This window comes from Lycium barbarum, chromosome 3, assembly GCF_019175385.1.
Source record: "Lycium barbarum isolate Lr01 chromosome 3, ASM1917538v2, whole genome shotgun sequence".
Taxonomy (NCBI): domain Eukaryota; kingdom Viridiplantae; phylum Streptophyta; class Magnoliopsida; order Solanales; family Solanaceae; genus Lycium; species Lycium barbarum.
The window spans coordinates 148882827-148896317 of NC_083339.1; the positions used below are offsets into that span (position 1 = coordinate 148882827).

General features: G+C 40.5%; 2 protein-coding genes across 2 annotated transcripts; one reads left to right on the forward strand and one right to left on the reverse strand.

Moving 5' to 3' along the window:
• Positions 1–1543: 1543 nt before the first annotated feature.
• On the reverse strand, positions 1544–12153 carry LOC132633596 (uncharacterized). The gene is made up of 2 exons (XM_060350120.1): positions 11733–12153; positions 1544–1824 (listed from the first exon to the last, which is right to left on the reverse strand). Exon 1 carries the CDS (start codon positions 12001–12003, stop codon positions 11743–11745), a length of 261 nt encoding a protein of 86 aa, XP_060206103.1. The 5' UTR covers positions 12004–12153; the 3' UTR covers positions 1544–1824; positions 11733–11742.
• LOC132631549 (uncharacterized) lies at positions 5127–7737 on the forward strand. The gene is made up of 4 exons (XM_060347120.1): positions 5127–5382; positions 5485–5930; positions 6191–7178; positions 7292–7737. Exons 1-4 carry the CDS (start codon positions 5127–5129, stop codon positions 7735–7737), a joined length of 2136 nt encoding a protein of 711 aa, XP_060203103.1.
• Positions 12154–13491: the final 1338 nt, after the last annotated feature.

Below are 13491 nucleotides of genomic sequence, written 5' to 3' on the forward strand. Positions count from 1 at the left end.
TTATGCTGAGCAAAATCTACACTTGCGTAGGGAAAAAAATGATGAAGGACAAAAATTAAAAATCACAAATTAAAGACCCCCCTGAAATAGGGGCATTTGCACGAATGACCATCTGGACAGGGTTAGGCATTATTGTTTCACCTCTTCTTAACCATTTTTTTGCGCGGATTGCCCTTCTTTTGGGGTGATCTTTAAATTTTGCCCCTCATATTTGTGGTCTTTAAATTATGCCCCTCATATTGCTGGTCTTTAATTTTTACTCTTCGCATTGCAACTCTGAGCGTTCACGCAGAAATCATGAGGTTCTGAGTTCGAACCCCCGCTCAAGCATAAATTAAAAAAAAAAAATGCAAGGCAAGGTTTGGATCGCGTGTATGCCGGACCCGACATATATTTGTTAAGGAATTAACAAAGTTATGTCGACCCGGCATACTTATGTCAAGTCTGCCCATAAGGCATGAGTATGCCGGATCCAGCATAAATTTGATAATTTCTTAACAAGTTCATGCCGATGGGGGCATACTTTTAATGGGCAAACTTTTATGCCAAACCCGGCATAAACTTGTGAAGGAATTACCAAAGTTATGCCAGACCCGGTATACTTATGCCAAGTCTGCCCATAAGGCATAAGTATGCTGGGTCCGGCATAAGTTTGGTAATCCTTAACAAGTTTATGCCGGTGGGGGCATACTTTTAATGGGTAAACTTTTATGCCGGACCCGACATAAACTTGTGAAGGAATTACCAAAGTTATGCCGGACCCGACATACTTATGCCAAGTCTGCCTAGAAGGCATAAGTATGCCGGGTCCGGCATAACTTTGGTAATTCCTTCACAAGTGTATGCCGGTGGGGGCATAGCGAATTTAAACTCTGCCTTGCGAATTTTTTTTAAAATTTTGACTGTGTGGGGGTTCGAACCTGGAACCATGAGATTTAGCCGAAGGACAAAATTTAAAGATTTCAAATATGAGGGGCCATTCGCAGAATTGTCCCTTCTTAACCCGCCCAGTTCCAGCCCAATAATCCATTTGGCACCCCTATCTCACATCTATTATTTGCACCCAAGGTCTCAGCGCATGCACAAAATTTGATATTCACTTGACTCCGTAGATTTTATCTTTATTTATAACAATATTAGTTTAATTTTTCAAGCAGACAGATCGCAATCGAATAGTTGATGAAGTGGGTAATTTTATCATTAATCAAGTTGACAGTTTCGAAGAACTTGGGGTCCTTCCATGGAAAATTCGACCACCAGTTGTACACCAAGAGATAATCCTAAAGACATAGGAGCAGCCACGAAGATTGTCACACTTAACGTACTTTTCATGTCTAGCTTTTCATTGGCAAAACTAGTACGTCTGTATTTAACTGCCTCCATACTACAACAATGAAGCCTGGCCATGATTTTATAGTGACAGATATAGCCAGGTCTCCCATACTTAGCCGGAGGCATGTGTTCCCAGAATTTGCCAGTACGCACCAGAAATTATTTTCAATAGTACTGTAGGCAAGGTAACAACATAATGAGACAGTGAGACTCAATAGACAACATGCTGTAGATACCGAGACACAGTAAAAATCTTTACATCAAGTCCTTAAACGGGTGAAACACAATCCAAAAACCATTTTTGCCTATTCCAGGCATGACAATACCAAGTATAAACGTTAGGAACTTGCGGCATAGCAAATTTTATTTTCATCAGTCTAAATGAACCACATTTTGCACACATTGATACATTAGGAAAAGGAAACAGAAAGTAACCAACAAACACCAATGCTAGTCCTTCCCTGAACCATCCAACTCTGACTCCCAAGAAATCTGTCAAGAAAGGTAGATGGATGAGCTTTAACATACAACTCCGCTTGACAAGAATATAGAACACTATTCTAAAACACATGCAATCAATGGGTGTACTACAGAAATATCAGGACTTGCATATTGTTTTCTCATTCAACTAGACTTTTTTTAAAACTTCCATTGTTTTCTCATTCAACAAGACTTTTATTAAAACTTCCATAAGAACATTGCAATAATAATTCAGCTTCTGAGGAGAAGCCATACATGATTAGCCAACGTCTACAAGATTGAAATTTACTTAAAAGGACGAGCTTAAGATATATAATATATATATATATATATATATACAACAACAACAACAACAACAGCCCAGTGAAATCCCACATCTTGGGGTCTGGGGAGGGTATAATGTACGCAGACCTTACTCCTACCAAGGTAGGATGGCTGTTTCCGAGAGACCCTCGGCTCAATAGAAGCATAAAAAGGGGGTCAGATAAGGTTAAAAGATTTAAAACGATATTGCAATGAAATAATGCAAGCGACACAGTAAAACAGGATAATCAAGGAATTCAAAGCGATATGGAAATGCAAATCACGAAAGCGGCACAGATAAAATAGAGTAATCAAAGTACAGAAAGTAGCAAATAATAACATAAATCAAAGCACAAGAAATTATAATGCGCTAATGCGCCTACTAATAAGGAAAGATAACGAGACTTATATACTAGCCTTCTACCCTAATGTGGGTCCTCCACACCTTCCTATCTAAGGTCATGTCCTCGGTAAGCTGTAACTGCGTCATGTCCTGTCTAATCACCTCTCCCCAATATTTCTTTGGCCTACCCCTACCTCTTCTGAAACCATCCATGGCTAACCTCTCACACCTCCGCACTGGGGCATCTATGTCTCTCCTCTTCACATGCCCAAACCATCTCAGTCGCATTTCCCGCATCTTGTCTTCCACCGAGGCCACTCCCACCTTATCCCGAATAGCCTCATTTCTAATCCTGTCGCTCCTAGTGTGCCCACACATCCATCTCAACATTCTCATCTCGGCAACTTTCATCTTTTGAACGTGAGAGATCTTAACTGGCCAACACTCCGCCCCATACAACATAGCCGGTCTAACCACCACTCTGTAGAACTTGCCCTTCAGTTGTGGTGGCACCTTCTTGTCACATAGCACTCCTGAAGCTAGCCTCCATTTCATCCACCCTACCCCAATACGATGTGTGACATCATCGTCAATCTCCCCGCTACCTTGCATGATAGACCCAAGATACTTGAAACTACTTTTCTTTTGGATGGCCTGAGCACCAAGCCTAACTTCCACGCCAACCTCCTGGGGTGTCTCACTGAACTTACACTCTAAGTACTCTGTCTTGGTCCTACTCAGCTTAAATCCTTTAGACTCCAAGGTATGTCTCCAATCCTCCAGCTTAGCGTTAACTCCGCTACGAGTCTCATATATATATATATATATATATATATATATATATTACTATAATTACTAAATAAATAAAACCCGAGAGATATAACTAATTTCTCAATGCACTTAAATCAATGCATCAACACCAACGTCAAAATACTCCTCCCTAAGCAGTTGTGTAAATTTCTTACATCAGTGTCTACTCAAGTTAAAGATAACATAACACAAACAACTGAGAGTATGAATTTAGCTACGAGTGGATTAATTCGTAAAGTTTAAAGTGGCTGCTACAGCTGGAAAGTGATGTACAAGGCTTGCAATAAATGCTGCCCAAGAAACTCAAACTTAGATGTTGTAAAGCACTAGTTCCTACATTGTGTTGTGGCCAGATTTTTTTTTTTTTTTGGGGGGGTATAAAGTAATACTTTTATAACATGTTTGGGCACAAAAATACCCGTAGACAAGAAGCATATCAAAAAGTAGAAAACCAACCGACAAATATGGAAACTAAGGGTGTGGGCCGTGTGGCTTAGTGGTCAATGAAGTGGGGGAGAACCATGAGGTCTCAAGTTCGAAGTGGAGACAAAAAACACTAGGTGATTTCTTCTCATCAGTCTAGGCCTTGATGGGTAGAACTACCCGGTACCTATGTTGATGGGAGGTATTAATCTCGTTGCGGGCAAATTGGCCCCAACACCACCAAAAAAAAAACAAAGACTCCAAACGAAACCTCATGGATGCACCAAAAAGAAATAAGGGAAAGAGGTTATTCCTGAAGTCAATTGTATTTAAAAAAAACATCTCAACACTTTCGAAAGCTCTCCTATTTCTTTCCCTCCAAACGACCCATATAAGTGCTAGTGGAACAACTTTCCAAGTCATGCAACTTCCCTTTCACCAACCACAAGTTCAACTTCCCTTTACCTGAACACTAAATCTTTAGCATCACCCAAGTTAGATCAAACCAGCAAAGGATTCCCCACCATAACCTCGAGGCTATCCGACAATGAAGGAGGAGATAGACAACATTTTCATCCAAACCCTTCCACATAAAGAACCAATTGATGTATGTGACCTTCCTCTTCCATAGATAATCGAGTTGCAATATCTCCCCTCTTGTTGCTCACCAAGGGAAGAAAAACACCTTTCTTTTGTATAGCCACCTCTCTTGTGTTGTCGCCAGAAATATAAGGAGTATGTTTCTCTATATCTTTTGCATACAACGGGCAATGTAGCATAGTCATAGAGAAGCTTTTGTAAATGGGATACCATGGAACGTGGAGAAAGAAAAGAAAGAGATGGCAAGCAGTACCTTATTGCATTTTTTGGACACTCTTGAAGGAAATGAATACCATATGCTCTGCGAAACTTCAGCTTCAATCCCAGTACTAAAAATTAGATATCTGTTAAATCTTTTTTCTTTTGGTGTAATCATAGGAATGAAAACGACTTTGTTAGACCTGCTGTCACTAGGGTCTATAACCGTAGGAAAAAGGGTGAAAATAAGGCTTAATTGTAAATGTTTTATTAATTAATTATTATATGTATGTATTTCCAGTAGTTACCTAGCAGTTTAGGCAGTTATTATGTGTTATATTGTACTAAGAAGAAGGAAAGATAGTTTCTTCTGTAGGATTTTCTCTGGCAGATTTGGAGGTTAAGGTTCCTCAAAATACCTTGGTTGTTAGATGTAATGAAGTTCTTTCTCTATTTGTAAAACTTGTTCTATTTGTTGGCAGTAAATAATAGTTGAAGTGTTGCTCTTATTTCTGTGTTGTGTTTGGAAGTCTACAGATTAAGGTTAGCAAAGTTTATGGGTTCCTAACAATTTGGTATCAGAGCCTTCATGGTGTCAACCAGAATGGAGGGGAGGATTGAAGGATAAGGGCAGACAATGGACGAAGTACAAAAGGAGATTGGTTCAGTACGTGATTACCTGGGGCAGTTACGAGATTGGATGCAAAGAAAGGATGAACATAACGCTGAAATTCTTCAACATATGCAGGGAAAATCAGCAGTTCAGGCAGATGATGCAGATGTGATGGTAGAGAACAGCAACAATCACAGAGGTGATGGATTCCGAGAAGAAGTTCAGCCACATTTTCGTGATGAAACACGTCCTAGAAGATTGGCACTTCCTTTATTCTCTGGTGATAATCCATAAGGGTGGCTTAACAGAGCATAACGTTATTTTCATTTTAATGGCATTGATGACAAGAATAAATTGGAGGCTGCTGCTGTTTGCCTTGAAGGTAAAGCCCGAAATTGGTTCCAGTGGTGGGAGACAAGAGCGCCGATTGTCACATGGGATGTGTTTCGAGTAGCGATACTCCAACGCTTTACACCGTCACAGTCAGGGAACTTATATGAGGTTTTGATAGGATTGAAGCAAACTGGAAGCGTGGCACAATACCAAGAAGATTTCGAATTACTTTCAGCACCTTTGAAAGATGTCGATGATGCAGTTTGGATGGGAATTTTTATAAGTGGTTTGAGAGAGGAGATCAACGCAGATTTGCGTCTTAGCAAGCTGGGAAATCTAACCCAGATTATAGACCAAAGCCAGCGTATTGAAGAGAGGAATTGGGCTCTCAGCCAAGCCCACTTGCCAAGACATATGCGTATGGCGCTTTCTAGGGGTTCAATGCAGTTTCCAGTGACCGACGATAGCCGAACAGGAAGTTTTACAAGTCCCCCTGTATGAGTAGCCACAACACCTTATCATTCTGCCCGCCCAACAGTTACAGCAGTACTACGGCATTTTCAAAAGCCAAAACGAGGAGAAATAGTGCAGTTTCTAGGGATTCAATGCAGTTTCCAGTGACCGATAATAGCCGAACAGGAAGTTTTACAAGCCCCCCTGTACGAGTAGCCACAACACCTTATCATTCTGCCCGCCCAACAGTTACAGCAGTACCACGGCATTTTCAAGAGCAAAAGTGAGGAGAAATAGTGCAGTCAGGACCTGAAACTTCTGCAAGGCGTGGAGGAGCATACAAAACGCTATCCGATGCAGAGTATCAGGATAAATTAAGAAAAGGACTTTGTTTTCGCTGCGATGAAAAATATGGCCCCAATCACCGGTGCAATTCAAAAAAATTAAATCTGCTTATTGTAGCAGCAGAGGACGGAGAAGACAGAGGCACAGAAGAATATTCAGAGGAATTAATAAACGCAAGGATGGACCAATTAGATGTTCAAGGACAACCGGAGTCACAAAAATTAATGGAGTTGTCTTTGTACTCTATTGCAGGATTTACCACAAAAAAGTCCTTGAAAGTATGGGGAACAATACTAGCGAAGAAGGTTATTGTGTTGATTGATAGCAATGCATCAACGAACTTTATCTCTCGTGCAGTGGCCGAAGCATCAGGGTTAAAACAAACAGAAACTAAGCCGTTTTTGGTGGAAGTGGGTAATGGACAGCAAGTGAAGAGTAGGGGAAGCTGCAAAGGAGTAGAATTGTGGATTTATAACGTGCGGATAACACAGGATTACTTCCTTTTTAATTTGGGCAGTGCTGATGTACTGTTGGGATTAGAGTGGCTGGAGACTTTGGGGGATATACAAGCTAATTTCAAAACGTTGACGCTGAAATTTGAAATAGAGGGGCAAACACGAGTTGTTCAAGGAGACCCCTCATGGTCCAAATCAGTGGCTTCACTCAAAACTCTGTTTAAAGCCTTACAAAAAGATGGAGAAGGGTATTATGTTGATTTAAATGAGTTAACAGCAAGGGAAGAACAAGAGAATTTCGATTTGCAGCAATTACTGGACGAATTTGGAACTTTATTTGAGGAACTGAAAAGGCTGCCACCTAGTAGAAGTCATGATCATGCTATCCGATTTAAACAAGGATCTAATCCACCCAATATTCGTCCATATCGTTACCCTCATTACCAGAAAAATGAGATTGAGCGAATTGTACGAGAAATGCTGGTAGCTGGTATCATCCAACTAAGTACAAGTCCATTCGCAAAAAGGATGGCAATTGGAGATTTTGTGTGGACTATCGGGCCCTTAACAAGATTACCGTTCCTGATAAATTCCCAATTCCAGCAATCGATGAGTTACTGGATGAGCTTGGGGGTGCCACAATATTTTCGAAGTTGGATCTAAGATCGGGGTACCATCAAATCCAGGTTTGCCAGGAGGATGTAGCAAAGACAGCTTTTCGTGCCCATGAAAGCCACTATGAATTTTTGGTCATGCCATTTGGGTTGTCTAACGCTCCATCTACTTTTCAAGCCTTGATGAATGAGATATTTCGGCCTTACTTACGTAAGTTTGTATTGGTCTTTTTGGATGACATATTGGTTTACAGTGCAAATTTTTCCACTCATTTGGACCATTTGCGGGAGGTGCTGAAAATTTTACAACTTCATAACTTGGTTGTCAATCGAAAGAAATGTCATTTTGGACAACCAACAACTGGAGTATCTAGGACATATTATCTCCGCAGGTGGAGTCTCAACAGATCCTGCCAAAATAACAAGCATGGTTAATTGGCCAAGTCCCAAAGATGTTAAAGGTTTGCGGGGAGTTTTGGGACTCACCGGTTACTATAGACTATGGGAAAATAGACAGGCCGCTCACACAATTGTTAAAGAAAGATGCTTTTTGTTGGAATAAAGAAGCCCAGATACCTCTCTTAAGAAGGCTATGGTCACTTTGCCGGTTTTGGCACTACCGGATTTTAACAAGGTGTTCGTCGTTGATACAGATGCTGCAGGATTAGGGATTGGTGCTGTCCTAATGCAAGAAGAACATCCCATTGCTTTTCTTAGCCAAGGACTTTCTATTCGAGCTCAATCTAAAATCTGTTTACGAGAGGTAGTTAATGGCTATTGTTTTTGGTGTACAAAAGTGGCGTCAGTACCTGATGGGTCGATATTTCATTATACGAACAAATCAACGAAATCTCCAATTTCTCATGGACCAACATGCTATGGCGGAGGAACAACAAAAATGGGTCCTCAAGTTGATGGGTTTTGATTTTGAGGTTCAATATCGCCCAAGTTGTGAAAATAAGGCCACTGACGCCTTGTCGCGCCAATTTCATTTCATGGCTTTTTCTGTTTTACACAGTAGTACCTTAGATGATCTTTCCACAGAAATTCAACAAGACGATCAACTCCGTCAATTGACACAAGATTTGCTTCAAGACCCGGCTTCACGACCGAATTATGTTCTAAGAAATGGCTGCCTATTTTTCAAAAGTAGGCTGGTGATTCACCGATCGTCATTACACATTCCTACGCTTCTTAGGGAATTTCATTCCTCACCTACAGGTGGTCACTCAGGCTTTTTCCGGACATACAAGCGCATTTCACAAGTGTTGTATTGGAATGGAACAAAAGGGATGTATAGAACTTTGTGGCTAGTTGTGAAGTTTGCAAGCAGAACAAGTATGAAGAACTTAGTCCTGCTGGTTTGCTACAACCATTACCTATTCCTACTCAAGTTTGGGACGATATTGCTATGGATTTCATCAGCGGATTACCAAAAGCAATGGGACATGATACTATACTTGTTGTGGTGGACAGTTTCACTAAATATAGCCATTTTCTTCTCTTATCTCATCCATATACAACAAAGAGTGTTGCTGAACTATTTGTTCATGAGGTCATACGTTTGCATGGTTTTCCCAAGTCTATTGTTTCAGACCGAGGTCGGGTTTTTGTCAGCCAATTTCGGCAAGAATTATTCAAGTTGTCCGGTACTAGCCTCAATTGAGCTCAGGTTATCACCCTCAAACAGATGGTCAAACTGAGGTTGTCAACCGCTCTGTGGAGGCTTACGTTGTTTTGCAGGGGCACGTCCAAAACAATGGCCAAGATGGATTCCTTGGGCTGAATTTTGGTTCAATACCACTTAACATGGTTCCACCAAGATGACCCCTTTTAAAGCTTTATATGTGCGAGATCCTCCCTCTTTGCTATGGTTCAATGATGAAATTTCTGCTATTGAAGAGGACAACCAGAAACTTGCCGCTCGCAACACTATTTTACATGAACTCAAAGCTAATCTGACCCATGCCCAAGCTCAAATCAAAGCTTATGTGGATGCTAAGCGTCGTGAAGTTGTGTTTCAGCCTGGTGATTTGGTTTATCTTCGCATTCAACCTTTCAAGTTGCGCTCACTTGCTGAAAAGGTTAATCAGAAGCTAAGTCCTCGTTATTATGGGCCACATACTGTCTTGAATAAAATTGGTGAAGTTGCTTATCGCCTCGATTTACCCCCTCATTCACGGGTGCATCCCGTATTTCATGTTTCTTGACTAAAGCGTGATGTGAAGGATTCTGCTCCAGTTCAGCAGCTACCTCCTTTCTTATCCGAAGAACTTGAAATGCAAGCGCAACCTGAAGGTGTAGTAGACAGTTGGACACTCTTGAATGGCTCCCAAGAGGTTTTGATTAAGTGGAAGGACTTACCAGACTTTGAGAACACTTGGGAATCCTATGAAGTCATTGATGCACAGTTTCCTCATTTTCACCGTAAGGACAAGGTGAAACTCGTTGGGGTGGGTATTGTTAGACCTGCTGTCACTAGGGTCTATAACCGTAGGAAAAACGGTGAAAATAAGACTTAATTGTAAACGTTTTATTAATTAATTATTATATGTATGTATTTCTAGCAGTTACCTAGCAGTTTAGGCACTTATTATATGTTATATTGTACTAAGAAGAAGGAAAGATAGTCAGTTTTTTCTGTAGGATTTTCTTTGGCAGATTTAGAGGTTCAGGTTCCTCAAAATACCTTGGTTGTTAGATGTAATTAAGTTCTTTCTCTATTTGTAAAACTTATTCTATTTGTTGGCAGTAAATAATAGTTGAAGTGTTGCTCTTATTTCTGTGTTGTGTTTGGAAGTCCACAAATTAAGGTTAGCAAGGTTTCTGGGTTCCTAACAGACTTAAATCATTTTTGGGGCTTCAATAACTCGCTGAATTTTGTTTGGCAGACACTTCATATTTCGGTAACTTGTGCATCACCCAAATGCTACTGAGAATAAAATACTCTATACTGAATTAAAAAAAAAAATAGTATAATTTGCAAGGATAAATAAGGGAAGTCATGTGTGAAGTGGCTTGCTTAATGCACGACCGATAGCGAGGTGATAATGGAGATAATATTGCAACTATCTTGCGTGAAATGCAGTTCATGAGAGCTAAAAACTTATTTAGCAAAGCACAACAATTTTATATATTTTATTTTTTTTTGATTAAGCACCGGGTGTCCGGGTCTCTTTGAGCCCCGACTAATCCCGGGGGTGCACAGGCCCTCGGCAAGGAGTTTCCCGCAAGTGCACCACGGGTAATTCAGGGTTTTACCCCAGTCCAATGGCCCTCAGAAATTGTTTGCACCCAGTGGGTTTCGAACTTGAGACCTACAACAATTTTATATATTGACAACTCAGTATGTACTCAAACAAGATAATCGGTTATCCTTTTCTTAGATTTTTCTCACACTGATTAGGATGCGACAAATAACAATGGGTGGTTGCAACTGAATATGTGCTTAGACAACCCAAGTGAAGATAAATCATCCATCAGGTCGTCGGCACATAATCTCCTCACCTTTAAGCAAAGAGTTAATAGCATCAATTTGAAGAACTTTTAGCCTGTTCTCTTCTCTCTATGATGAGATGAAGAATAAAACTCATCCCAACCAAGAGGGAAAGGCATGTGCAAGCACAGAGAACATAGTAATCATTAATTCCTCTACTCCTCACTACTACTGTTGCTTAAAGTCACATGATCGCTTTAAAACAAAAGCCTTTTTTTGTGTCCTGCACAATGGTAAACCACTGCAAAGACATGATGCACCTAAATAAGTACAATGTCATATGATTTCCCTAGAACAAAAAGGCTTTTCTCTGTGCCCTGGACAGCGGTTTTGATAAACCACCGTAAAAGCATGGCGCGCCTATATAAATACAATTTGCAGATGATACAAGTTACAATAAAGTAGATGAGGTAAGGGGGAAAATGCACTGAAAGGAAAAGATGGCACGTGTTAAACCAAATGAGTTGTGGAATTGGGGGAGAAGGTATGTGCATGCTAACAAAGACAAGATTTGATTACTAACATGGGAGGAAACGAAAATTAAATGAAAAAATTGTGATGTCTAAAAGTGACGCAAAGCAGGAATCAGTGTGATGTGAAGAATATGTTCCCCACAGGAGAAAGATTGCCAAAGGCCTTAGCTTCTAAATTCACCAGCTAATCCATTAATATTATAATTCAGGGAGCAAATAGTATAGCTAGTAAGCCAGACCTATCAAGCCAGAGAACTATGCAACAACAACAATATACCCAGTGTAGTCCCACAAGTGGGTTCTGGGGAGGGTGGAGAGTACGCAGAATCAAGCCAAAGAAGTATATATAACATAAATATCAGATGATTTCAATCAAAATTGTATTAAGGCGCTACTTCATCCGAAAACAGGAGAGATCCCCAAATGATAAATAGCTAAATTGACTAGAGGTAAGAAGATACCTAAGGAGGATCAGTGTTTGGCGTGTTGTTTGTGTTCAAGGTGGCGACGCTCTTCAGGAAGGGCAACGAGGTAGGAGAAAGCCATGCCTCCGAAGCAGACATGGTAGACTGGATCAACAGAACTGGTTTGGATGTATTTGGCATGGTAATTATCCAATCCCCTCTTCACAGCACTCTTCGCGTAACCAACAGACATCATCGGCTTCAGGTAACTCCCAACCTCCTTCACTCTCATGCCCTTTATCTCGTTGTAGAAGTTTCTCATCGCCATCCCTCCCCTGAGATTTTCGCTTAGATCTCAAGCCCTAACCCTAGAAATGAAGATTTCTGCTTTCCCTCCGTTTGGATCAAGTGTTGCCAGAAAACGATCAAAGTGGTCCTCGACGTAAGAGTGTATGGACTTATATATACCGCCTAATCGAAATGATCCTCGATACATTGAAAAACTGATCATTTTAGTTTGAGATAAAAGTGTCAAAAACACATCCCAACTATCACCGTTTTTTTTTAGTTTCATACCTAAACGTTGAGAAAATTACTTAAACTATCACTATCTAATTTACAAAACACACCTCAAATTATTCTTGAATGGCATGTGATCTACAATCACGATCTAGCTAGAGGGTCATGACAGGTACCCGGAGCTAGCATACCGAGCACCACCTGTCAGACTTATCCTCAAACACAACCTGAACATACACCATTTCCAACACAAGCCTTTCATGAAATGATCTCCAATTACTCCTCCAAAATAAACATGTATGTACAAGCCCACGAGGCTACAAAATGATACACAACATAGCCACTAAGAGATCACGTAACACCTACTACCCACACGTATGTATCTACGAGCCTCTACTAGAATACTGAAATCACAAGGACGGGACAGGACCCCGTCATACTCAAAATATGTACACAAAAGAATATACCAATAAACAGCAACTCCGGAGTAGTGGAGTGCTCTGGCAAATTTGCTGAATAAAGCTCCTAAGTGTCTGTGCCATCTCCCTGTCTACCTACGGGCATGAACGCAGAGTCCATAAAAAAAAGGACGTCAGTACGAATATTCATAACATATAATTCTTAAATCTGAACGGTGAAGTTTATGTTTATGTATGCTTAGGCACGAGGCCACATAATTGTGCGCTTATATATGGGCCCGAGGCCACAACTATATACGATTATATGGGCCCAAGGCCATAGTTATATATATAATTATATGGGCCCAAGGCCACGGTTACATACAATTAATTATATAGGCCCGAGGCCACAATTATGAACTCTTATAAACAGATTATTTCCCCATATTCAGTAGGGGGTACTTATGATTATGATTTGCACGTTCAGTTCAGTTATCCTTATGTTCCAACTTACAGTTACGGTTTCAGTTTCGTATTACTTAATGTATCCATATTATTAATTTGGGTGCCCATTCCCCAAGCACCCCACAACTATTTATTCTTTCAGTTGGTTTTACATACAAGTACAATTCAAATATACTTACGTCTCTTTTGCTCGGGCCCTGCATTTGACGATGCAGGCATTGATTTACAGGACGGCGGATCCGTTCGTTAGGACATCATCCTATCAGCTAGTTGGTGAGCCCCACTTACTTCAGGATGTTGTCTTTACTTCCAGTAGTCATGTCATGTTAGACATCCAGGTATGTTGGAGGCCGTATCCCAACAACAATTCAGTATTTCAGACTCGTGTCAGAGGTTTCATAGACTAGTCAGTATGTCATATTGGGTATTCAGTT

Coding starts and splice junctions, on each gene's coding strand:
- LOC132631549 (XM_060347120.1), top strand. CDS start 5,127: ATGGACGAAGTACAAAAGGAGATTGGTTCAGTACGTGATTACCTGGGG. Junction 5,383..5,484: donor GGCACTTCCTTTATTCTCTG/GTGATAATCCAT, acceptor TTTGCCTTGAAG/GTAAAGCCCGAAATTGGTTC. Junction 5,931..6,190: donor GAAGTTTTACAAGTCCCCCT/GTATGAGTAGCC, acceptor GAAATAGTGCAG/TCAGGACCTGAAACTTCTGC.
- LOC132633596 (XM_060350120.1), bottom strand. CDS start 12,003: ATGGCGATGAGAAACTTCTACAACGAGATAAAGGGCATGAGAGTGAAG.